Genomic DNA, 27,923 nt, shown 5'->3' with positions numbered 1-27,923 from the left:
TTTTCCTCCTCTCTTGTGGGGCCAGGCGTGGAGAAAAGAGGGCGCTCGGGGGGAGCTTGGGGGAGAAGGCGAGGAGCGGGCGCCGTTGCCTGGACGCGAGTGACTGAAGGGCCTGAGGAGGCGGCAGAACTGCAGCCGCTGCAGGTGGCAGTATAGACGTCGGAGCTTCCCTTTGGCTTGATACGGGCTAAGGAGGCGGCGCTGCTTGAGCATGAAGCTGTCTGGCAGCGGCAACATAGATAGTGGTCGCCGCCGCCGATCTCTCGAAACGCGGTAGTGGCTGGAGCCGTGGATGAGGTGGCGGCGCCGCTTGGGCTTTCTCCTCGTCCCGCCGCGGAAAGTCCCGCAGATCTTTTGATGATGACGATGAATTCTCTGGCCGAGAGCCTGCTGGGACCGCCGGACCCGTCTAAAGCGGCTTTTCTGGACTTCGGGCTGGGCCCCCCGTCTTCTCCTCACCAGCAACCCCAGCCCTCGCAGCCGCAGCAACATCCGACCACTTTGGCGGCCCCTTACTCGCTCCAAGCCTTGCATCCTCTGCCACAGCCTCCGCAGCAGACCCCGCACGACAGCGGCGTCTTTCCTCCTCCTGCCGCCTCTTACGGCAGCAGACCCCTGGCATATCCCCCTTACCCCGGGGCGGCCGGTGGCAGCCCTCACGCCTTCTACCACCACCACCACGGCACCTCCTACTCGCCTTACCAGCAGACCTCGAGCACCCTGAGCCACGGGACGAGGCTGGAGGAGACGGGTAAGGGGAGGCTGGTTAGCTTGGGCAAAGGGGCGGGAGGCAAGCCCGGGGCGGCTAAACCCTTCCCCCACCTAATTCGGGGGTGGGTGGGTTGCAACCTCTGTTATTTTATCCGGATGATAGCATTCCGGCACGGTCACCCTTGAACACCAGTCCAGAACAGCTCCCTCCTCGAGCCACCAAAACTCCTGTTGTCCGAAACAGCAGGTCCATGGCCTCAGGAGTAATGAGAATTATAATGCAGCACATCTGGAAGGAAGGGGCTGAAGGAATGTGAACAGAAATGTGCTGTTTTCAAAGACAGGAAAGGAGGGAATTGGGGGAAACGGGAGGTATAGGAATGGAACAAATCAGTATTAGTATCCGTCATTAACAAAGAATGTTGCCCTTTCCTTTAATCTTTTTTGGGGGTGGGGATTGAGTTGACATGCAGATTAGGAATCAATGGGAGAGATATACGAATTGCCCTTTTCTAAATTAAAAGTTATTCTGAGTTTATTAGTTCAAAAAATAAATCTGAGGTCGCAAATTTGGTCGAGACTTCCCTGTTCCATTGTACCAAAGAGGGTTGAACCAGTTTGGCCTCTCCTCCGTGGGATGAAAGAGTCCCCAATTCCTTCTGGAGAATGGGAATCAAAAATGGATCGAAAATTTGAGGCCACTCCAAGTGTCAATGGATATTTTTAAAAAATTTTTTTTGCATTTGCTCGGTATAAAATCTGCGTTGCCTGCCCTTTCGTTTGCAGCACACTCTTAATTCTATCTGAGTTGAGGCAAGCGTTTCAATTACTGCACAATTATTTACAAGTAAAGAGTCTATGGGACGGCAGTCTACGTATATGGGATCCTCTTCCCTGCTGGAGAAGGATGCCCTACTGGCAACCTCTAATATAATCTAAACCAAGAGAAAAATGATAAAAGAAACAGAGTGCAACACTTTATTCAGAAAAGTTACCTTTTAGAAAATGAAACCAATTGCTTTTGCAATGAAATAAATTACAATCCATTGTGCTATGCCACCCTTACATCGTACAATTAGAGAGACAGATATTAACTTGAATGAACTATTGGAACTGTTTAAAAAAAGTATTTCGATGAATATCTTTTTCTCTTCTTCTTCATCCCCCACCAGTGTTTTTTTTTTTTTTTAAGAATCAGCACCAGTTTCCCTTTATCTGCTTTTCTCCCACCCCCATTCCCAGGTGAAAATGGTCTGCTCCTCCTGAACTTCTTGTTCCTGGAGTCCATTTGATAAGGTTCAAAAAACTTCACAGGGCCATGACTGAAGCTGTGGCACATGGATCTAAGGAGGAGAAAGGCAGTCCTCTTGGGGGCAACACTGGCAGCTCTTGAGTAATGCACCTCTGATGCTCAAGCAGCAGAGAAGGAAATCTCATTAGCTTCTCTCCTCAAGAGCTTAAGAAACAGGGATGTTGCTTTTTAGGCTGTCTGATCATGCAATCGAATTCAACCAGAGGTTGGAAAAGGTTACTAAGTAGTGTTTGTATTTTAATGAATAGTTGAGCAACGACAAAATAATGTGCAAGCTTTCAGGACCCTTAATGGAAGAATTGGTACAAAAATGCAAGAAAAACAGTAAAATTAGTAGCTAAAAATAAAAATAACTTCTCCAGTCTTGATGGGAAGGATCAGATTGAGAAAAGGGCCAAATTGACCTACCCTGCTGGAGATAATAGGCATTGCAAACCTCTCTGAGCAGTACCAAATGAGAAGGGAGAATGCCTGTAGCTCAGTGTTTTGCAGCTCCCAGAATTCCCCAGGCTGCATGCTGCCACCAGTCAGCAAGCAGGCTGGAGAGTTCTGGGAACTGAAAACCATACATCTTAAAGTTGCCAAAGTTGGCAACTAGCCACTTTTGCTCTAGCCACTTTTGGTTCTTGGATGCTATTCTGTTTTGAGACTTGGTTTTCAACTGACTTACATGCCTGTGGTAATTTTCAAGGTTGCATAAGAGACCATGGACATCTTTAATATATTTTGCTTTGCTAAGAGCAATCCAGAAAAATGAGGACCCAAGCAATTTAAATGTGATATGTCACTTATTTCTGACCAAAATCATTTCTCCCTGCTGGAATGAAACTTTCCTTTTGCTAACTGCATTTGTTTATATCTTTCCTGGAAACTTCCCTTTTCTCCCCAGCCCATCTAGATTGAACATGCCTCTGGGCACAGCTCTGTTGTTTTGCTGGTTTTCATTGCTATGTCAAGCAGCCAGGTACACTGAAGTGCTCTATAAATAACTTACTACAAGAGGTAGAAATTGTTCAGGAAGCCACCTGGAAAAATTCAATGGCAGCTCAAAGCTAGACGGCATAGGACTGAAGCCTTTGTTGATGTGGAGAGTGTCTCTTCCCACCCCTACTGCTTGGATATTTTCCACCCTCTTGATATAGTGCAGGAATTAAGCCCTGGGTTTTTTTTTTCCTGGATTAAGTTTTAGCCCTAAATCTGGTCTCATTTTCAAATTTTGGACTTCAATCTCTGAAACCTCCTGCATTCAATAAATTGAGTCAGATATGCCATGTTGCTCTCCATATCTGCACCTGACAATTTACATTGTTTTTACTCCTTCCACTTATGTATTCTAGCTTTCCAGTCCAAATCCCCCTAAACTTTCCATTTCCAGGATGTTCCTAGAAACATTTATCTAATTATCTATCACTTTGGATTAGAGGTTACCACTCATTATCTTTTGGCACAGAAAATGTACTGTTTTGCTTTTGATTTTCTACCATCTTTGTTAAGAACTTTCTTTCTGGCCTATGTTTAAGGGCCAGAAAGTCTAACGATATAGGAATTCTTTCTTTCCAATCCCTTCTTCCACTAAAGGATGGCATTTAAGTCCATGTTCATGGTATTTCTGAACATTTGAGAAACTTGACATTAGTAGAATCCTTTAATAGAATACTGGTTGACTTTTTAAAATGTATATTGCATACAAAAATATGAATAACATTCTTGTTAATTTACAACACAGGAACTGTTTTGAAAGTGTTCCTTGAAGTCATGCAACTTGGCTTCAAACTAAGATCACAAGAAACATACTGTTTAAAAAATGAAATTATCTTCTGAACTGTGAATTTACATAAACTAAGTTGTTCTGTTATTTCTTTTGGAGTCAGCGGAGGTTTTTTTAAAATATAATTAAAAGAAGCAACAGTTCTTAAAAAAAAACTTCCCTGGTTTTTAAATGTAAAAAACAAGGGTTGCAATTTAAGTATTACTTTATGCTTTTATTGTGTGATTTATTTTTTCTAATCTGGCAAGGAAATACTTTAAAGAAGAGAAAATAAGGACTATAATATTATTTATGTTTTAGAATACACTAGTAAAATTTTAAAATTTTTATTCAGCTATAGTAACTATAGCTATTTTTAAAACTTGGAGCAGTGTTCCTTTCTAATTCTAAAGGTATTTTGACTTTAGGTTAATCCATAACCCCTAGGCTATCTGTCTCACCCCCCCCCACCCCCATCTGTCCAAACTGCACAGAAACCTTTCCCAGAATTCCATGAGAGTAGTTTGCTAAATTTAAGGGAAGCTCGTGTTAGTTTGCTTTAAACAATGCCTTGACCTACACATGCACACATGTAAAAGTGGGCAATTTCCAGAATTGTTCTGTGATCAACCGCTGTCAGAAAGATAAAGCATTAAGAGATTCAGAGCGAGATGTCTTTCCCTGCCAAAATAAAAGCAGGAGGTTTTAATTTAAGCATATCAAGAGTCATTTACTTGCAGTGATGGCAATACTGGAAGCAAAATGCTTTTACAGTGAGCGAAAGTCAAAGCGACCCTCCTCATCTTTTGGAGAAATAGCCTCGCCTCGCTCCTTGCCTGTTTCTGCAAAGAAAGAAATCCCTGGGTTAGTAATGTCAGAGCGAGCTCCTTACTGAAGTTAGGTGTTTATTAAATGTCCCTTATTTACTTGTACTATATAATTTTTTAATTTTAATTGATACCTGTCAAAATGAACATGTGAAAGAGAAAGCGTCTTGCTACCGTTTGAAACTAAATGCAGCAGCCAGAGAAAGGGGTCCCTCGCTGGTCCTTTGATTGAAGAACTAAAACTATTTAAGGCGAGACACTGGATCCCACCGGCAGCTAATTAATTAGCAGTTACTAATCGTTATGAACCTGAAGAGTGGGGAAGGGGGAGCCCACAGCAAATATTCCAAATCAGGCAGCAAGCAACTGCGGTTGTACTGGGTCTGCGCTCATTGAAGGATTCAGCGATCTCCATTTAGGGGGCGCTGAGTTTCGGAACAGTGTTATTTTTCACTCCGATTTGTGGATCCGATTAGGCAAAGAGCTTCGTTTTAATTGCTAGCGCTTTCCAGGTTTGTTCAGAAACAGCTCTCCGCGGAGTGTCTGTTCCCCATCGCGGTTTGCTCCATCATCCAGCTGTTGCTGGGGCAATGTATCAGCCACGGAAACTTTCTCCGACGTGGTTTATTCTAGCGTCACACACCGCAGCGGTAGAAAGCCGATCTTCATGACTTAATTATATCGGCCCAGCAATATAACGAAACGTATTAAAATCCATGGAAGCGATTCTTTTTAGGCCAGATTCATTCGCTAAGCCATAGAGCGATCGTGGTTTATTGAACAAAATACGCCTGGCTGGGTTCGCACAATGCCTAATCAAACCCAAAGAAACCTATTATGGTGTAATTGGAGTAGGAACCCAGCTCTAGCTTGCACGTGCTTCCCAGCAAGTTAGTTTATTCTGCTGAATTAAAAGTCGTTCACTTCCACTTTAATGTGCTGAACTTGAATGTGCCTGAACTGCATTTCAGCGCAGTTTTTGCTTGACGTTTGTGGGAAGATCAGAAGGAAGTGACGATCCTCTTCCATTGTCCGAGGAGATGGCTTTCCTCCAGACTTGGGTAACCTATCTGGTACACTCCAAATGACTGGGACTACAGTTCCCATAATCTTTTTGCATTGATCATTCTAGCTGGGCATGATGGGGGTTTAAATCAAACACAGCGGGAAGGTTGCCTATTTCTGTGGCTTTCTCTTCGAAGCCGTACATTATTTCTTCCTTCGTGAGAGTCTTCTTAAGCATTTTCCTACCGCCTTTCAAATGTCTTCTAAAGGGCGGTTTACCAACATCGGTTGAATAGAAGCCAAGGATGCTCCCGTTGCCGATCTTAAGCCAAGGAGGTCGGCAGGATTTGAGGCTGGGGGGAAATCTAGCAACAATTTGAGCGACTGAGACAAGGGTCTCGTTCATGCAATAGACTGAGTCTTCGTGGGAGTTGTTTGTTCGGCCTAGAATGGTTCATTAATGCAGACCAGCATATTATTCTATAAATTGGTGCATTTCCAGGCGAATGAACGGCGACGTCCAGTGCCTGTTTACTCAGAAACAAGTCCAAATTCATTTCACAGGCCTTTCTCAATGCGTATAGACCCATCGTTGCAATCTTTACCGGTTTTTAATATATATATATTAATTTTTGGTAGTGAACCGGCTTATGTAGAATTGCACCGTGAAATTGAATTTCATCGGGGAACTCAACAAACCTGTCTGGGATTGCGCTGTGTGAAGATGCAATCTTGTGTTGATTTTTCGTTTTTTACTTTTTGGAGAAGAGGCCCTAGGAAGCTGAAAGGGGATGTCGAATAAATGCGCCAGACGGCAATACATAAACTTCTGAGCAAGCAAATGTGGGAGATTCTATGGAAAGAAGCTATGCAGTCAGTATCTATACACGCAAAATATAAGGAGATTGGTCCCTAAATATATGCCGCATTTATTTTAAAACACGCGTGCAATCATAGGAGAAAATAGAATGCATGTATATATAGGGGGTGGGGGTTGTCCTTCATTCATGCATTGGAAAGAATATGAAGTTCCTCCGAGGCTGAATATCGAGCTGCCGGAGGAAATAGGGGAGCCTGCGCCCCACTCTCTCCCCCAACCACGCCCTTCGCGCAACAGGTGGACGGCAGAGCTTTTGGACTCTTCCTTGAAACTCACTCACGGCCCACGATCGCTTGAGGGTCGCTTGAGGTGAATCTTGCAACTCAGAAGTGATGCAGGTCAGGAGGTGTTTAAAATAGTTATTTAAAATGCCTTTCCCCCTACTCAAAGAAGCCGGAAGTAACAGTGCCCGAAACATGAAATGGACACGTTGTGAGTCAAAGACAAAGAAAAAAAATCACATTGGTAAGCTTAAAACAATCTTAACAGTTCATGTGTTTTGGAACCTGGATTTTACGGGAAGCCAAAATTCAAGCGGATTTCCCATGTCCCACCGCCCTAAGTAAGATACTAGTTTCTCTGGCGCACATTGGCCTCGTTTCTATGCTGTTATTCTTCTGCCTGAAGTAGTGGAAAATATTAATTCCCTATTAATTCTCATCTTTACTTTTAGTGAGGTTCAGGTCTAGGTTACTGCTAAATCTTCAATCTTCCCTAATTAAAAACTGAATCAGAAATCAACGTTTCAGTTAGATCAGCCAATAAAGGGGTCTTTGATTTTGGTTTCCTTTAAGGGACATGGTTTTCGGTTTTATTTAGCAACTAAAGGTTGCTAAATAAATTTAACTTCTCTCTGCCAAATAAATTTTACTTTTTACATATTTGTAAAGGGATGTATAATTTAAGCTAGTTGAGCTGGTAGAAGCTAAGTGACTGCAAATTTATTTAAATGCATATTAGTTTACTGTATCTGACCCTAGTTTTAAAGTAATTAGCAGTTATTAAGTGGAGATAATGGGGGCAAACGTGCCAGTTTTCACTTAGTGTTTTTATAAATTTCTCCTTCCCACGCATTCACAAGATTCCTATTATCATTCTCGGTCATATTCTTCTTGTTCTAAGAAGCCTGCTGAGAGACAATAAAGTTCCTTTAAAAAAAAACAATAACCAGGGGAAACCCCAAAGAGGTTAAGAAACAGTTTATATAATACAGTGAAAAAAAGCAGGCGTGTTTTGTGTGAGAGAAAAATCCACATTAACAAAACACTGTTATTAACTTAAGGGTTTATAAAATAGAGAGCAAGCATTCAAGTTTCCAAGAGTTCTTTATTACACAAGATTATTTCTAGAGGAAAGGAGGACGGGGTGGCGTTTAAACCATTACTGCCCTCCCTCTGGTTTTCCAATCAGGTTGGGAAATGCCCTAGGAAAAGCTAGTATCTAACCATTACATGGTTAAGAACGGTTTTGGCCAATGATGATTTTTTCCAAATCCACTGATGGACAACACAGACAAAAATAACCAATTTGCACTAATATTTCCAGGCATTGGCGAAATCGGATTGGATCTGAGTTCCAATCCGAGTCATCCAATCGAAGGGAGTGGGGGTGGAATATCTGCAGGAGGAAACCCCTCTTTGGAGCTCGCCAATAGTATGCGGTGCTGGTGCATCATCTCAGCCACAAATTTTCACAATTTGCCTTTATATACACAAGGCAATAACCCTGTTCTATGCATACGGTAAACTACTGTACCGTATGCATAATTACAAAGACTGGATGTACTTGAAAGAAGAAAAGAGAACAAATGCACAATTCGATGGATTTCCCTTTCACTCCGGCCCCTCCTCGTCTTTTTCGCTTCTTACACTTCTGGGGGCCTCTCAAGCTGGTTCAGTTTGGAGGGGGAAAAAACACTCCATCCCGAAACACACGCTTACTAGCCACCCCTAAATGCAGTGGCGTAACAGACAGACACAATCTGCCATACCTAAATTTTGAAAGAAGAAATTTGGGTCTAGCTAAAGGGGCGTCCCGTCCTGTTTGCAATTCAATCTCTCGGGTTTGCAGCTCAGGCTCCAGCCCGGCGGATTTTCGAACGACCCCTCTCTTTTCTTCGAGAGAATAAGTTTAAAGGTGTAGCGCTCCCTTTTCTTTTCTTTTTTTGTTATTACGTTTTATCTTTTTAATTAGGGTAGATATTGGGCCAGACGTCTCGGAGTTTGGTGTTGGTTTGATTTTTAAATTAAATTATTCCTTTAGGGTTTCGGATTTATCTTTTTAAACTCTGTTCTCCGCGGGCTGCGTGGAAGCGGTTGGCGCCTGTTCAGCTCACGCCTCAGGTTGATTTGCCAAATTAACAGAACCCGAAGCGCTTTTTTTTTTTTTTTGGATGCTTTTTAATTGAATCCCAGCCCCCTCGGTGGTATCCTTCGAGTTGTAGAGCTTTCGTACTGCGATCTCATGTGTCGTCAGTTTTATTCAACAATAATAAGACCACCCGACAGAATTCAGCGGAGACAAATGCGATCGAAGTTGCACAGCCAGAGCTGTATTTCAGGTGGCAGCAACGCTGAAATAGGGCTGAGAGTAGTTTTGTGTAAAGACAGCCTCGCATAAGCATTATCGATTAATTCACTGAAAGTGGTGGTAGGGGCGGAAATAAGGCCGAATTTCAGGGGGAAATGAATTGCAACTTCTTCCGCTTCTTTATAGTTTAGATCAATGCTGGAAAACTTACTTTCCCTCCCACCATCTTCTCCAGCAGCCAGAACTACTGAAAGCCACTTTTAATCATCTTGGAAAACTCATTAGTTCGGTTTAAATCGATTCGATGCCAATCAAATCGAATCATTTCATTCCTCACTTAATAAACCGATTCTTTTTGTTTTGTTTTCTAAGGAGTAGATCTTTTGGGAACATCAAACTGGCTGAAATAATCAATTGCTCACTTGACACATGTGTCGCCATATTCGTTTTGATGACGATGATGATGATTGGGCAGAAAGACACGGTAAATAAAAGGCAAAGAGAGGGAGAGCCCATTAAACTGACCAAGTTGATTGCAAGGTAGCTGGCTGAAAACGGGGCAGGGGGCTTTATTTTTCCTCATAACTCAGTCGGTTTCCAATATTTCCACCATCTGTTCTACAAGGCAGATTAATAGCATCACCCAGCCATCGTTGAGATGCTATAAAGATATATAGGTTGATACTTATTGGCTGCAAATAAGCACCCCTGTATTTAATATTCCCCAGGAAATTCCATTGTCGGGTTTCATCTCAGTTGCAATCTGGTCCATGTTGACTCTCTCTTCTGTGTTCAGAGTGTAGTAAACGGGATTTTATTTAAATACGACATAATCTGCCTTTGAAAGTAACCTCTTTCAAGCAGGTAGACAATAACGTTCAGAAGCATGTAATTACACTTTAAACAAACTTACAAAAACAATATTTCCTTTGTATACTTGTCTGTGTTGGGAGGCACAAAAAAGGCTATAGATGGATTTCTGGTTTCTGCCCCACTGTTTTCTATGGCATACTTCATTTTTGCCTAGGATTGCAGCACTTGATGCGTTCTAAACACCTGTACTCAACTGATTTGTTTGGGGAAGTAAATGTGCACATAGCAGTTGTCACCTTAATAGAAGTGACTACTCAGAAGTAAGATATTAGAGGTCTGTAGCCATTCCTCCCTCCTTCATATTGAATGCATCTTAAAAGTGACATGGGCTCTCTTTCTCTCTCCCCCCCCCCCATATCTTTATCTCCACCTTCTTTTTCTTAAGTGAAAAGTTGAATTTGTTTTTGGCTGCCTTCTAATTATTTTCGGTAATGCTTCCTGCTTTAAACTTGAATCATTTGCTTTGACTGGAACATGAATCAACTTTGTAGTGCCAGAGCATATTCTTATGACATCCACCAAGTCTCCAATTCTACAGCCTTCTGAAACTTGATATCAGTGCATAAAATTTTGGGTAAAGCTTGCAGAACATTTTAGGATAATTCTGAATTCTGGTCCTAAACTCCACAGTGCTGGGCCATTATTGGGGTTTAGCAAATAATCAGTATGTTATTCTGTAGCTTACACAGCTTTTATTCTCTTGACAATGGTTCTGACCTTTATAGCTGTAGAAGTTGTTCTTTCAATGAACTAAATCTTCAGTTGCTGAAATCTACTCTCCACTATTTAAACTTGAGGATGCTTACTGCCTGACCTATATGAGAAGCAAAGGTTTAGAACCTAAAGCCCAGGGCTACATGAGGCTCCCATATGCCTCCAAAGGCATTCCTTTATTATGTGACTGAATTAAAAAAAACACCTAAATATGAAAGTACAGACTATATGGATACCTTTTCATTATAATGTCAATGTCAATTTTGATTGCTCCTCCCATGATTTTTGAGAACACAGCTCCAGGCATAACATTTGCTAAGAGTTGTGCATGCAACACCAAGTGCATCCTTGGCCCAGTAAAGTTGGGTACTTCTGGTTTATAGAAAACTCTAGTATATTAAGTCATAATATCAAGCTCCAAGGAAAATCACCATAGTTATAATGATTGAGGATAAAGGTTCCTTTTTTGTCAAATCCACATCTGGAGGTCATCAGGTTGGGGAAAGACTGGAAGATGAGCCAATTAAAGTGATTAAGATAAAAATCCAAACAAGATTAGGAAATTAGGCACACTCTAGCTTTGTAGGAATGTTAGCTGGCAAGCATAGATTGTATGAATCTGGTCCAATGCAAGATGTCTGAGTTAATATGATTACTAAATTTGAATAAGCTGCATTATTAATATTATTGCCTGTATTTGCTACCTTTCTATTGAGTAAGATAAGAATCATGTTTATAGTACTTAGCATAATACATCTTATAAATGTTATATTAGTGATAGTTTTATCCAATTACCCTAGGAATGAAAAGCCTACTTCCCATCAGGCATTGCTGAATTACAATTTCCAACATTTTTACTGTTGATCATACTAGGTATGCTGTTATGAACTATAGTTCAGCAATATGTGGCACACGGGCTCCCTAACATCCCAGCAAGAAAGGACAGCCATATGCAATCATAGAGATGACAGGGTTCACTCCTCCCTTGAACTCTAATACACCATTGCATTTGTGGCAATGGCTGTTCTGTGGGTTTAGCTTGAAATTCAATATGTTGGACAAATTTAGGCAAGAATGTTAATTCACTAAATGATGCTACAAGAATCCAGCCAGTGTTTTGGTTCATTCATGGTTCAGTGTGTTGGACTATGCCAAAAAAAGTCAGTTTCATGAAGTGTGGTTCAATTAACCACAACTTAGTAAATAAAACTAGTTTTGTTTCCATGGTGTTAAAATACAGTAAATGTGTACCTCTCCTGTAGGTTTGTAACCATTGTTTTATCAGGAATTGTACTTTTTGTTGATTTTTTTCTTCTGCATGGTTATTTAGAAAAACATTAAATATGATTTGTTCTATGCATTTTGCAGACTTATATTTATGCTTATCTGGATGTGAAATGCATTGAAATCTTTTAATTTTGAGGAAGGATGCCTGGAAATGCAGAATGCTCTGAAAAACTGAATCATCAAGGTTTCAATCAAATAAAAAAAGTTGCTGAGAAAGAGAGGGAAAAAAACAACCTACTGGTTTAACACTGAACATGGGATGCAATTTTAAAGGAAAATAATATTAATGTTAAATTAGAAGGGTAATTATAAATGTAATTTATTTTCTTCCTTAAGTGCTGCAATATAGCAAATTCTCTGGCAGCCTGAGTGGTTTTTTAGTTCTGCAATTTCACCTTTCTTTCAGGAGAGAAGCTTGAGAACAGGTATCTTAAAATGCTGCCTTCCATTCCTCTGCAATCATATCTCTATTTTTAGAATTATTCAGTTGGTCTCCATGGCAGGTAATGCACTTGTCTAGATCATCCACGATTATAGAGCCTTTTCCAAACTGGAGTCCTCCAAATTTATTGGATTTATTTAGGGCACTTTCTCAATCTTGGCAACTTTAAGATACATGGACTTTCATTCCCAGATTTCCCCAGCTGGTGGTGCTTAGCGGATCATGAAAACTCAGATCCACTGCTGCCCCCCAAAATGGGGAAAGCCATTTTAAAGGATGAATTCATATTCCAGGTGAGGCTTTGTCTCTCTGTGTGCACATAACCACTTATCCAGATCTTCTTGATTACTCCAATAGAAGAATTTACCAAATTTGAAATTCATTTGTAGGGCTAGATTCCACCAATATTCCAGCAACGGGGCAGCACCAATCCCAGGACTGAGCTATGTTTTCCTATTGAAGTCTATATTTGATCAGGTTTGTAAAGGATACATGGTGGTCAGGGTTGAAATAATGATTATGCATGGATTAAATTCCTTGTTTTGGTTTTTTTCACTTGCATTTTCTTTATGTGTTGCTTTCCACCTTGAAAGTCCATATTGAATTAAAAGACAGCAAAGAAAAAAAATAAAGAAGAAAGGTACACTTTAAGGAATATGCTTTTTTCTTTGTAAGCCAAGGCAATGCAAGAAGCCTTTAAAAAACAGAGAAGCAAACTTTCAAAAAACAATTCTTTTTTTAAAAAGTGTTATTATCTGTAAGGGAGAAGCATCTTATGATTCCCTACTACTGTCTCTGTATTTTTTTTCCAGCTTGTCAAAACTTTGTGTCTTGTGTTATCTCCTCTATTGTGGCTTCTCCAGTAGCACATGGATGTGGTTTACTGAGGCGTCTGGGGAGTTTTCTTCCTTAAGCTGAAGAGTTTGGCTTGCTCTTTGCACATGAACTAAGCTTCTTAATTAAATCTGCACTGGTGAGAATTAAAGCCAGCCCTGTGGAGGGATCTCTTCTTCTTCCCCTGACACAGTTTCAAACCAAGATGAGGGAAAACAAGGTCTCTGATTGGGCCACAACTACTCTCTGAAACTGTTTGCATTTTGCGGGCTTGCTTTCTTCTGCTCAATTATTTTCTCCCGGGGAAAGGGCAGGTTTTTAAAAACACAGAGGATAATGAGGAATTCTGGTCATAATGCACTAAGCTTGGAATGCTCATCAAATCTAATAGGCTGGGAAGAACTGGGTACACAGGCTAGGTTCTTTGCACATTGTTGTTGTCGTTGTTGTTTTTAGCAAACTATAGCGCTATATCAAAATGCCCAGAAGTAATGCCATTGATCAAACATACCTTGTAATTTTGATCTTGTATCTTTCATCCATGTCCCTTTCTCTGCAGCTCCTTCCTCCCTTTTTAATCCACAAAAATTTGAATCTTTGAGCCTGAAATATAAAGAGATGTCAGGTTAATCCTCTCCAAACTTTGCTCTTTTTGAGAGAAGATATTAAATAAATATTATTTATTTAATAATAAATTGAATTTAATTATGCTGCATCAAATGAAATAAACACTTTCTATGTGTTCTTATTGTTTGCAGCCTGATTGACAGCTGCTTCAGTAGCGTGTTCTTGTTATTTAAACTCCTTCTTGCCCATGTTATCTCAATCAATCAAAAATAACTTGGCCAATTTGATAATTCCATAGTGAAAGAATACTGTTAATTAACCAATCAGATCAGATTATAATATCACAAAGCAAGTTCAGGATGATGGCACTCCTGTTTCTCTTCATTCTTAATGGCTATGCTTTTTCATCTTGCGTATTTGCATAGGCCAGTCAACTAAAGCAGTGCCCCCCCCACCTTTTGGGCACGGGTTCCATGGAGAGAGGTTTTTCTACAAACCAGAGGGGGCATGGTTTTGTGTACTGCCTGCCTCCCAAGGATGTGCTTCACTTGTTTGTGTGGCCCAGTTTCTGGCATGCCGCGTACTAGTGCCAGTCCATGAACCAAGGGTTGAGGACCCCTGAACTAAAGTGTTTTCAGACTGTCCAACACTTTTCTGAAAAATGTGTTTTGTTGGATCAGAATGTCAGTGAACTAGGAGTGCACAACAGCTTAATTGTCAAATTTCTTTCTTCAGTTCACAAGTATTCCTAAGGCATTTGTTTGTTTATTCTTTTGAATAATATTTCTGATGATTGTGCTGGAAATCTACTGGAGCTCAAATTTCTCCCCCAAATTCCCATGTTAGCCATTTATTCAAGGTACACCCTTACCTTAATTTAAATCCAAATCCAGTGATTAAAAGTTCCTTTCTAATTAATTGTTTAGATAGTGATTCAAGAAACATCCTTGATTGGCATTAGAATAATTTGTGGAGGTTCATTCTGGAAAGAATTATATTTTCCCTAAGACAACACATGCACATTTGGGGGATACTGGATCCACATTTGGTACTGATCTCCAGTGTCTGCCCCACCCCCACCCCAATGGGTGGAAATGCCTATTTCTAACCTTGGAAAGCCTGGGAGTGAGACTGATCTGTATTTTATTACAATTTAGATGCAGCTGGACTTAAAGAAGGCTTGTAAAGAAGGCTGATGCAAAAGGCTACCAATCAAAGCTTAAATACATAGGGAGACAATGCTATAGCCTTGGACTAAGCTCAACTTTCTAGCTCTTCGTATGATTCAATGGTTTTTCCTGAGTTCTTTAATGGCAAAAAGCAATTATCACCATTCAGAATTTAGGGGCAGACTTGTTTTCTAGATGACTGTATATCTTGGGTTCCCGTCAATATGTTCTTGTTGGGATCTATAATTCCCTTTATTTAATTGTGGGCAGGATCAAACGGTGACTTATTGAAGGAGCCCATAAAGATAAATAATACCCATTTTTGGTAAAGGAAGCACTTCCATTGTAACTTCATCCATATCTAAATTGTCTCTCAGTTTAGTTTTTTTCATTGGAACTATCAATTGCTGAAAGCTGCCAAGTTTCTGGAATTCATTACTCTAGAATGGTACATATACCTTGAGGTCTAGGCTTTTATTTTGCCTTTACATAGATTTAATTTTCAGACTGGTAAATTAGGATCAAGGAGCCTCTGAGCATACACAGAGTACATTTCCACCATTTATCATATCCATTATGAGTGGTGAGTATTCTGGTCAGATATCATGATATTCTTGGTACCTTTCCATTTAGAATTAGAATTTGTTTTACGTCTACTAAATTGATAGATGGACATATCATGCAGAGTGTTATAACAGTAAGTTGCCAAACAACATTTGCGGTTATTACCTCAGAAATCTGACATGGGCAATTGCATCATGTTTCATTGAAATTTACTGTTTTGTTGTTACTGAAAAGTGCCAAAGCAATTGCAAAGTCAGAAATCCAAGAAATTCACTATTATCTTTATAACCTTGCTTCTGGGAGGAAAAGCAATGTACATAGTGCTTTCCTCTTCAACTTTATCCTTATAGCAATCTTATGAGGAAGGTTAAACCGAGGGATAAAGAAGGCCCAAAGGGGTTCATTTTGAACTTTTTTTTAAAAAAATGCAACTAATACAAACATAGTACATATACATCTAAATACAAAAAAAGAAAGAAAAAAGAAAAAGGAAAAAAAACCCAAATATTAGAGTGCACCCCCACTCCCCGGATACTATTTCCCCCCCCCCACTTATATTTCTTCGTTTATAACAACTAAAAGATATACAATATATTCCAATTGTTCCCTTATCCCCTCCAAAACAACATATATTCTTGAGCAGGTTTATTCCCTTTGCCTTCCACCACTGATTTTATAAAATCCCCCCATATTTCATTATAATAATTTGTTTTCATCATCCCTTTTTAAAATTTAATTTCTGTTGTTAGCTTATCATTTGTTGCCATACTCCAGATTTCATTATACCATTCATTTCTTTGAATATCCCAATTTCATCCCCAATATTTAGCCATCACTAATCTAGCTGCCATTAACAAATTTACAATCAATTCCTTTTTTGTTTCATTTATACCCCGTTTTTCCACCAGCAAAAGTAATGCAATTCTCGGTGACATGTCTAAATTTACATTCAAAAGTGCTCTAATTCTCTAAACACCATGTCCCATATTTTTTTGTGCATTATCACAATCCCACCACATATGTTTATATGTTCCAACATCTTTCTTGCACTTCCAAAAAATATTTGTATATTTACCATCTATTTGATTTAATTTACATAGTGTTAGGTACCACCTCCATATCACTTTATATCCATTTTCCTGAACTCTGACATATTCTTATATACTCTTCTATTCCAAATATTTTTCCAATCATTATCATGTATTTCTCCTAAATCTGATTCCCAAATTAATTTTAAACCTTTTGCCTGCTCTCCTAATTAATTAGGAGAGTTAATATTCTATATATTTTCCCAATTCTTCCTTTACCTATATAGTCTTCATTCATCTCACATTCTTTTATAATCACTTCAAATTTTGTTAACTGTCTTTCTCTTTTAATCTTTCTTTCACTTTTGTCCATTTCTCTAATTGTATTAAATTCAACCAATTTAATTTAATATCTGCTAAAACGTTCTTTAGTTGTGTTATATTCTTTATCTTGTTCTTCCAGTCTTCCCATTTATGTATCTGATTATCTTTTAATTTACTAATTCATTCTTTCAACTCAGTCTTGTGGAATTTCTCCATTTCCACTACTGGTCTTAAAGGAGAAATTCCTGGCATTAGCTGGTATCTCCATTTATTCCATTTGACAATTCTATCAAATTTTTAAAAAAGGGATTTTGAATCCTCCTAGCAATTTTTTAAATATCCTTTTTAAACCAATATGTTTCTATAGGATCACCTATTTCCCTTAATTCTTTAAACTCTATATCCTTCCATATTAAATTTTTAGTTACTACTATAATACTGTATCTGGGACCACCTTTAATTGATTAGCTACTCAATAATTTCTAGCATTTGGAAGACCCCACCCACCCTTTTTTAATGGTTCATACCATAATGCTCTGCTTATTCTTGATCTCTTACCTGCATTACAATACACCTCACTGACCTTCATAGTGGAGCGGAGGTGAAACTGAGGGTCTTCTTGTCCAACATTCTATCAATAGCCCCATGTTGAAACACCAATTTAAAAAAATTGCAAATAAATATTGACACAGATATGAGTCTCAAGTCTGCTTAAAACCAAGCAGTTCATCAGTCATTGATGTTGGCTTCAGCTACACATTGAATCTTACTTTTTTTTCTTTAATTCTGTTTCTTTCAAAAGAATTGGAGAAATCAACCATCATAGAGAATGGAGAAATCCGCATCAATGGGAAAGGGAAGAAAATCCGGAAACCACGGACCATTTATTCTAGCCTTCAGCTCCAGGCCCTCAACCAGCGATTCCAACAAACCCAATATCTGGCATTACCTGAACGGGCAGAATTAGCAGCACAACTGGGCCTGACCCAAACACAGGTGAGATGCTCTATTGATTTATACTCTCCACTTCTTACCCATCAATCCCTGCTTTCTGAGAGCATATATTATGAGTCTAATCTCTACAAAAGCCCTGTAAAATAGGTTAGAATGAAGCTGGTGACTTGCTTAAATCTAGCTTTTTCCATCTTCTACAGGGGTATCAAACTCATGGCCTGTGAGCCGGATGCGTCACGCCCCCTGTTTTAGCGAAGGGGGGAAAAGTTGCGATACGTCATATGATGCTATGTCATCACAAGTTTGACACCCCTGATCTAGTAGATGAAACAAAGTTGCCAAGTGTTTTTCAACCTTGGCAATTTTTAAGATGTGTAGACTTCAATTTCCAGAATTCCCCAGCCATTCATGCTGGCAAATTTTATGCTGGCTGGGGAATTCTGGGAGTTAAATATTTTAAAGTTCTCAAGGTTGAGAAACACTGACCTAGAAGCCACTGGGAAGAATATTTGATATTTGAAAAACTGGTGGATAGGAAAGAGATTTTTTTCCTGTATTGGCTTTTGAAGGGTGCGGTCTGGATTTCTGTTCTAGATATTAAAAATGAAACAACCACTGGAGTAAGGCAATAAAGAATTATAAAATAAGGTTGGAGGACCTGATTTGTAGTGTTCTAACTGAACTTCAGCTCCCAATGGCCCATGTCCCTGTTGGCCATGCTACTAGGCCTTCTGAGAATTGTACTTTTCTCCATCTGCTTGCATGTTAACTCTCATGAGTAATAGACCTATAAAGGGATGATGGCTAATGTTTTTCACGTTCAGACCAATATATTATTATAGTTGCTGTTGCAACCTTTTTTCCCCACTTTAAAGCCAAGTACGAATGCTAATATTGTATTGAGTACCCTACAGCCCCCTCATATTTTTTACTGGGCTGTACCATATTAACATCATTAATTAACCTGATGTTTCAGAAGGACTCTTGTATATAAATTTCAAAAATTCTGGCTTTCTAAGAGTATTGTATATTTTCTTCAGAGTTCTTTTGTCCTTCCCAACTATTTTCTATCTTCACAACTATCCTGGGAGATAGAATAAGATGGCCCCAAATCAACCAGTAACCTCCTTAACTGAGCAAGATTTAAAATCTTTGGTCCCTTCCCTGATGACTTAACTGTTGCAACATGGCTTTTAAGTATGCTCTTTGGAGAAAGAAATTGCTTTCTTGGAACACAAAGACAAAATAAATAATGAAATAAGTACCACAATAAGTAATACATAGAACAGTCTGTTTGCCTCAAATTGAAAAACTGCAATAATATATCATTTCTGCTGATAACATTGCTTAGGTAATGGATAAGAGCAAATCAGCAAATTTTGGGAAACTCAGATGTACACACCCTGGAAAAAAAAATACCTTAGGAAATAAGTTTAAACGCGGGGGAAGGAAACCTCCAATCAGCTGGATGAGAACTGAATCTCAGCACGGTGATTATAAAATATGGACTGATTGATAAAAGAAAGGAATATGGGGATTATAGGAGATGTTAGGTACCAAAGATAGATGGAAATGGAATCATTGCAACATTTCATATAGACACCAACATTTCATAGCAGATTCTATGGGTACAAAGTAATAAGTTGGTAATAACACCAGAGTATTGGTGTATTAGAATCACTTCCCAGAGGAGGCTGCATTCTGTTTTAATAAGATAGGAGCTAAGTAAGGATGGACATGTGAGTTGTGAGAACAAGGGAGGTTGTCACTGAAGATATGGTTTGGAAAGACCTGGAAATCTTCCAAGATTCAGTGCTGCCAAAAGTCCCTCACACACAACTGCCTCTTTTACAGATGACTAAGCCACTTAAAGAGATAATTTGAGACAGATGAATGGCACAGATGAGATTTTAACCAGAGGCATTTAAAAATGTATTTGGACAAAGAAAAAATTCAAGTAAAATGATGGAATCTATATGCTTTTGGAGGGCAGGATGGCAGAGTTCTAAAGCTGTGAATTGTTATAAATAAATGTTCTTTTTCCAGATAGAGCATTTACAAATCTACTATTGATATATCAGAAAGTGGAACTTGCTTGGTCTTCTTCTACTTATTTGTTCCTTGGAATGCAGAAAGAAACCAAACAGCCAATCATCTTTTCCCAAGAGACTCCTCGGGTTATGAGTGTTCTTGAAGAGATCATCTTAGCTTCTGGATGGGTGTGTGATAGATATTTCCCAACGTAGTACTAGTTTATAGAAATGGTGCCACACAAGGCAAGGCTCTGTCTCACTTTCATGTGAAACAACGTTGTGCACCTACCGAAATAGAGTCTTCTGCTGTATACAATGTGTAAAAATTTACATTTTTTAATCCATCAAATAATTGCATGGACTTTAAGTCCATTCTTGATTTGTTCCTAAATGGAGTACAAACATAGTATCATAATCATTTTTTTGGTCATATTCCCATGCTTTCCTTTCCTGCCAGCACATATGTGAGTGGGGCTTAAATTATAGTTAGTTACAGTCACATTAAAGAAATACCCTACACATACACACACACACACACCTCAACACTGCCAAGGCCAACCTCCGGTAATGTAAAATCTGTTTGACTTTGTTAATAAGTTGAACTTGAAACAAGACGGAGATCAACAGAGGGGGCAGCAAATCTCACTTCCTTATAGTTTAGGGCCAACAAAATGATGTGTGTAGCAGTTTAAAACTTGCACTTGCATGAAATTTCTTTTTTTGGGCCACAAACAAGCGGTACTTGTTTTCTCTAAATAAGCAAGCCTTGCTATATCTCATTATTACATTACGAGTAGTGCCTATTTCTAACCTCATTTTTATTTAGTACAAAACTTGACAACTTTTAAGATGTGTGGACTTCAACTCCCAGAATTCCCCAAACAACATGCTGGGAGTTAAAGTCCACACGTCTTAATATTCTGGGATTAATTCCAGTTTAATTATTTAATTATGTATAATTATATATAAAATTGCTTTTTAAACTTTGCTAATTATTTTGAGGATATTTTTCTGCATGAAAGGCTTAAAATAATGTTTTTAGTAGATTAACTATTGTTTCTAGGTACACCACTGTTAAGCTATCTTCTACACCTCTCCGAATCTTCACTGAAATCAAACTAATTGCAAACTATTGCAAACTAATAGCAAACTATTGCTAACATAGTGTAAGCCGCCCTGAGTCTTCAGAGAAAGGCGGGATATAAATGCAAAACAACAACAACAACTGTCAATTTGAATAGAGTTTATGGGGAATCCAGCTCCTGGATGCAGTGTTTCTCAACTGTTTCTCTGAACTGGCTGGAGAATTTTGAGAATTGAAGCCCACCCATATTAAAGTTGCTGAGATTGAGAAACACTGACCTATTTTAAAAATGTGTATTCTAGCCCATACAGTATATTTGCCTACTGTTAAAAGGATTCCCAACCTTTCGGTTAAGATGTAGGTTAAATGCAGTTCAAGGCAAATAAGTTCTCTTTTCTGCTTTTAAGGGTCTATGTGAATAATGATTACTTGCTAACACTGACACTGTTGTTTTTTTAGAAATTGTGGCTTGTCAGCTCAGTGCACTCGTTCAATAAAAGTCCGGGATAAACTTTTTTTTTTAAATGAGAGCTGGAGGTGGTTTCAGGGAGGTTTCTCTTCTCCTGGGCTGAATGCATATCTTCTTTGTCCGGAAAATTTCCTTCTCGGCACACAGGCTTTGCTGGTTTCTGAAGCAGTACAAAAGCTTTCAAAACCTGTTTTCTGGGGACGAAAATGGGATGTGTTCACACTGTAAGCAGCAAATCCTTGTTTAGACTACCTTTTCGGAGTGTGAATGAAGGAAATCTGTATCACGGTGAACATATTTTTGATGATGTTATACTTTCTTCTATTGCTGAAGTTTGCAGGGTTGTTGCTTGGGTAGTTCAAACAGGATTTGCTCACATATATATTGATGTATTTATTCTCATTGTGTTTCTTTGTCATTGTTTACTTTATTCTATTTTACTTTTGTTTACTTGTCTTTTCATTTTTCTTACTATTTATTATTGCGAGCCATCTAAAGTGGTTCTAACAGTGAGATAGGCTGCAGATAAATAAAATAAAATAGAATAGAATAGAACAGAACAAAATAAAATAAAATAAAATAAAATAAAATAAAATAAAATAAAATGATGGGAGGCAATCTAAGAGGCCAATGAATGTTGTTTGAGCACGCTCAGTAGCCATAGCCTAGTTTGATCTTTGCTGTGGGAGGGGGCGGGAGACAGAAAACTATGAGGGAGATTGAATTATCAAAATTCTGATTGGCTGCACTAGGCTTTGCAACATTACGCTTTAGCCCCATTGGTTCTAACTAAAAGCACATCTAAACATTCTGCAAAACTATTAGTTCAGGTCAGTGTTTTTTCAAGCTTGGTCACTGTATGTTGTATGGATTTCAACTGCCAGTATTCCACAGTCAGAATTCTGGGAATTGAAGTTCACACATCTTAATCTGGCCAAGTTTGAAAACAGCATTGCAGATTGAACATACCAAGGATTCTTATGCTAATTATAGGCTGGACCTTGGTTTAGCTACACAGCACTTATTGACTAATGATTTGCTGTGATGCTGGTAACAGCTCATGGCCTTTTTAATACCAGTCTTTCACATCACTGGGAATTGCTCAGGTAGTTTTAGCTAGAAATGCTGATACTTGAACCTTACCCTCTGGCTGAATATCAAGCAGAGCTTTATATATTTTTTTAGGATTAACCACTTGACAGGGTTAAAACTAATCTATCAGATCACAATTTAACACATTTTAAGAATATTCCCTTCCTTGTAACTCTAGCTTCTCTCCCGCTCCACCCTTCAGTGGTAATTTTGTTTAGGAGACAGCCTTTCCCTTTCGCTGGTTCATAGATGAAGCAAGCAAGATCATACAGGGAATGGACTTGTTAAAAAAAGAAATAGGTAAAATCCCAAAGAGGGAAATGCAGGGTAAGCTGAAGGAAGAAATCAAGAGAAACATAGTGTCTAAAAATGATAAAGATTGACATCATATCCCTTTCCCTAAAAACTCACGCCTTGCTTTTGACCCCTTCTCCAGAATGCTTAATTTCCAGCAGGTCCAGCCTAAAAGATATTTTTCTTGCTCTCCTTTTTCAGAAAGCTGCTGGCTTGCTATCTTGATTCTAAAGTCTTCTTCTGTATTTTCTTTTCGCATTTTAAGTTCTTATCTGATGCAACGCATGGCACTCGAGCCAAATCTGCAAACTAATCAGAAAAGGTAGCGTCCCCATACCGACGAGGGCTGCGGGGAGAGGGTGGGGTCTCTTGCTTCAGACGCCTGTAGTTTTCCTTTTCCTCAACATGCCCTGAAGACCAAACTTTACACTTTGCCCTCCTTCAATCTTTCCACAAGTGCCTTTGTGCAATTGGCTTTGGGGGTGGGGGAAGACGGGGAGGGGGAGGAGCCCTGCTTGAAGCAACCAGCTAGGCCCAGGGTTAGGCTTCAACAGGGAGCCCGAGAAAGACATGTGAGAGCAGGTTGCCTGAGAAACGTTTACATCATGCTGCTCAATGCTCTTGGCAAGAGTCCCAGGAAATGGGGTGGGGGGGGGTTCTTGTTTTCCATTTTACAGATGAGGGGAATTAAGGAAGAAGGAAAGAGACAAGACCACTACTCGAAGCAGGAGCTACCCAACAGTCAACTTTTTGCCATGAGGGTGATTTATATTTGTATGTATGTGTGCATGCATGTGTGTACAAACATACCATCTTTCAATTTGAGCATTCAAGGATGGTAGCAAACAATAAAATGCAGAGTACAAAAATAATTCAGAGGCAGAAATGAAAACCAGTGCAAACCTTAATTATCAATTACAAATCAGGCAAAAATGTGTGTTTTGGCCACATTTCCAAAGGAAAGGGGCCCTATCGGACTGTACTATATACAGTACTTTGGGAATGACCCAGGAGGAGGCGTTTCTACTTTGTGCCATAAGGGTACATCTCCAGTGTAGACATTGTCAAAGGAGACATGTCTACAGTTTATAAAAGAGCCAAGGTGGCGCAGTGGTTAGAGTGCAATACTGCAGGCTACTTCAGCTGACTGCTAGCTGCAGTTCAGCAGATTGAATCTCACTGGCTCAAGGTTGATTCAGCCTTCCATCCTTCCGAGTGGGTAAAATAAGGACCCAGATTGTTGGGGGCAATATGCTGTAAACCGCTTAGAGAGGGCGATAAAAGCACTATGAAGCGGTATATAAGTCTATTGCTATTGTGTTATTGTAATGCTCAAACAGGTTTGCAGCAAAAGCAATGGGCGTTCAGACAATCTGGATTTATTTAGTGCCTTTTTAATATAAGCACTATGTGAGTCCAATATTTTGTTTATATATATATATATATATATATATATATATAAATATATATATATATATATATATATATATATATATATATATATGTAGGTCTTTGGTTGTTCGGGTTTTGTCCCGTGTAAAATTGGAAGTGTCTTGGCGACGTTTGACGAAGTCTCATTCGTCATCTTCAGGCTACAGCTTCGTGCTTCTGGGAGCAGTGTGTGATCGCAGCTGTTTCTTCCTTTTAACTGCTAGTGGGGGTTTGAACTGATTGGGTGGGAGTTTGGCTGTGCTCTGATTGGATGGGGGTTTTTTTGTGCTCTGATTGGCTGAGGGTGTGTCCTGTTTGGGTGGGGGCTTGGTTGTGCTCAGTTTAGTCTGTGTTGCAGATTAAAAAAAAACCCCATCCAATCAGAGCACAGCCAAACTCCCACCCAATCAGTTCAAACCCTCACTAGCAGTTAAAAGGAAGAAACAGCTGCGATCACACATTGCTCCCAGAAGCACGAAGCTGAAGCCTGAAGATGACAACTCAGTCAAAAAAGAGGAACCAACTTCTTCCCTGGTCCAACACTTTAAAGTCACAGGACATGATATTGACTTTAAAAAGACCAGAACTATCGCCAAAACTGAACACTTTAACAACAGAATAATCAGAGAAGCCATTGAGATAGAAAAACGCCCACACAGCATGAACAAACGAGATGACACCTCCCGCCTACCAGCCATTTGGAAACCCGTCCTTATTGACAAATGAGTCCCTAACACGAGGAATGACACCAGACCCACACTCACAAGGTCCACACAGGATGTCACCACCGCACATCCACCCAGAAAGCAGACCCAAACCCACACTGATCATGAAGCACGACCAAGGACCAGAAGCCAGACCGCAGCTGCAACATTAGCCATTTCAAACCCCTCCAATCCATTCATGCAGCAGACTGACACCCACTATGAAGATGTAGCACGACCACAAAGCCAAACAACAGCTATGCAGCTCACCAGCTCAAATCCCCCTGCAGCACAGACTAGACTGAGCACAACCAAGCCCCCACCAACACAGGACACACCCCCAGCCAATCAGAGCACAGAAAAACCCCCATCCAATCAGAGCACAGCCAAGCTCCCACCCAATCAGTTCAAACCCCCACTAGCAGTTAAAAGGAAGAAACAGCTGCGATCACACATTGCTCCCAGAAGCACGAAGCTGAAGCCTGAAGATGACGAATGAGACTTCGTCGAAACGTCGCCAAGACACTTCCAATTTTACCCGAACAACCACAGACCTATATATATTTATATATATATATATATATATATATATATATATATATATATATATATATATATATATCTCAATCAATCAATCACTTTGGGAAAAGGCTGGAACTGTATATCCAAAGGCCGGTATGTGATGCTGCTCCAATGTGTGAACTGATTTCTCTGTACTTTACATTTTGGCAACAGATAAACTTAACAAATTCATGTCAGATTTAGCAGCGGCCATCGCTTTACATAGATGTCCAAGAAAGCCTAGGTTCAGGGTTACCTGAAATTTAGGTGAACAAAATCTTGAAATGATGAAGTACATTGACTTCCAATTTTTATTAGTTACAGAACTAACAGAATTAAAATCACTCTTCAGAAACTTTTTAAAAAGTATCTCTTTAATTTAAAGAGCATGAAATTTTCTTCCTTTTAGCATTTCCAACTTATCCAACAACATTCATTTGTTATTTTCAAATGCCTCAGTATTCATGAATTTTAAGGATCTTGGAACAAGGATCATCTTGCAGAACCAATGAGGAAAGAAAACCCATATTGATTCTTCAATCTAATATAATCATGAGTAGAAACATTAGGTAGGGATAAAATAAAAGCCATTAAAAGTAGAAAAATGTAGATGCAAAAAGTTCTGGATTAAACACCTCCCAATTTTACTGTAGCTGTTCATGCGTTCTCTGCTTGCACCCATTTTCTCTTAACCCAGGTCAAGATTTGGTTCCAGAACAAACGTTCCAAATTCAAAAAGATTATGAAGCAGGGCTCCAGCATCCAAGAAGATAATTTACATAGCTCTTCATCTTTGTCCCCATGTTCACCCAACATACCTCCTCTTTGGGACATCCCCATGGCATGCAAAGGACCTCCTCTGCCTTCTAACACCTACATCAACAGCTTTGGACCTTGGTACCAACAGCCACAACACCAAGATGCCATGGGAAGGCCTCCAGTCATATGACAAAGACCAAAATTGGAATGTCAGACCATCTCATGTGCCCTTTTCTGTAAACCTCTGACCAGCTTTCCTGGTATAGGGAAGTGGGACAAGGGTGGAGTTAATGGCTTCTTTGAAGGAATTTCCAGACCTTTTCCCTTGACAAGAAGCCCTCCAGCTGGAGATGACTGCCAATATAGACTTCCCTTCTCTGATTCTGGGCCATATCTAACAATGGTGACAGAATTTATGACGTAGAGATTGGGAAAGTGCCCCAGATCCCTTTAATTGCAAGTCAGGAGCCGCTTAGAAGAACCTCTTCAGTGGAAATTTATGAAAACAGAGTGCCTGTGTTATGGTTCCAAAGATAAGCTCTTGAGTAATGTGGCCCTACATAGCTTATTGTATAGTTGTATTAGGAATATTTTTGTTGCCATGAGTTTTGTTTGCTTCTATCAAGATTTCTGTGCCTTAAACAGTTTTGATAGCGGATATAAATGAAATTGGTGTAAGCTTTTTTCCCTAATGTAGAGCTTCAGGCAGGGGTGAAAAGTTTTCATCTTTTGTATCTCTGCCCATCATGCAGCTAGATAAAGGCATAAAAGCATTTATTCTATTTTTATGGCAATCTTAGTATAGCTGAACAGAATTCTATTTCGGAAAGGTATTAGAAAAATGGACTGCTGAATTGGGTAGAAATTCAAAAATGAAAGTCTATGCAAGGGGCAAGGAGTCTGAGTTTTTTTGTTGCCATCGACTCCATCTCTTATCAGCATGTCTGATGATCAAAGAGGATGGGTTTTGAAGTTCAACAGTTTGTGGTACAGCTCCATGCCCTTTTGAACAGTGGCACATGATTTGGGGAGTAAAATGCTGATTATTCTAGAGATTACTTCTCATGGGATTAAATTGGCAAGAAATACAGTACAGCCCATCAAATTGTGTTCAATATTTTCCCACCTACAAAATAAATTACAGTTGTAGGTAGTAAATGACTATAAGTAACCCCCAACTTGCAAACATCAGTAAGGTTTTGAAAATACTCAAAGCAACATAAAGCCAATTTCTTAAAGATTATGTTTTAAGAAACCCAGAATTGTGTTTACAATTGATGAAAAGTTTATGGAATGTAATTCCCATAGTTGCTTGATGAAGTTTTGGGGGAAAAAACGTTTGTTTCAACCACTGTATGAAGTCCTCCCCATTTGAATAACTTTACCTGAATAATTCTAATTTTAGGTATCCCATGCTTCCCCCATGCTTTGCCAAGCAGAATGACAAATGTTTTATTTATTGAAACAAAACTTTTGGTATATTGTATTGGTTTCTCTTTATAAACAGAATGTAAAACTATAAATATTTTCCTTTTTTTTGTACACATGAATTTGTTATGCCTTTTCTTTATTTGGCTTGCAAAGTGTGAAAATTAGGTTAAACCAGAGATAGTGATAAAGGATCTTCATGTTTATTCCTGCAAACTTAATTCATGGGTGCAAATAACACCTTGGGAAACATTGGTCTCTAGCAGAACATATAAGGATTTGGTAACAAAAAAAAACACTC

The 27,923-nt window shown here is 39.3% G+C and overlaps 1 protein-coding gene across 1 annotated transcript; it reads left to right on the top strand.

Annotated features, from left to right (window-relative positions):
- Nucleotides 1–27,737, top strand: DLX4 (distal-less homeobox 4). Its single transcript, XM_058182233.1, has 3 exons — nucleotides 1–751; nucleotides 17,616–17,809; nucleotides 26,133–27,737. Exons 1-3 carry the CDS (start codon nucleotides 358–360, stop codon nucleotides 26,382–26,384), a joined length of 840 nt encoding a protein of 279 aa, XP_058038216.1. The 5' UTR covers nucleotides 1–357; the 3' UTR covers nucleotides 26,385–27,737.
- Nucleotides 27,738–27,923: the final 186 nt, after the last annotated feature.

This window comes from Ahaetulla prasina, chromosome 4, assembly GCF_028640845.1.
Source record: "Ahaetulla prasina isolate Xishuangbanna chromosome 4, ASM2864084v1, whole genome shotgun sequence".
NCBI lineage: Eukaryota > Metazoa > Chordata > Lepidosauria > Squamata > Colubridae > Ahaetulla > Ahaetulla prasina.
The sequence above is the reverse complement of the archived record's forward strand: the minus strand, read 5'-3'. Positions and strand labels throughout refer to the sequence as shown.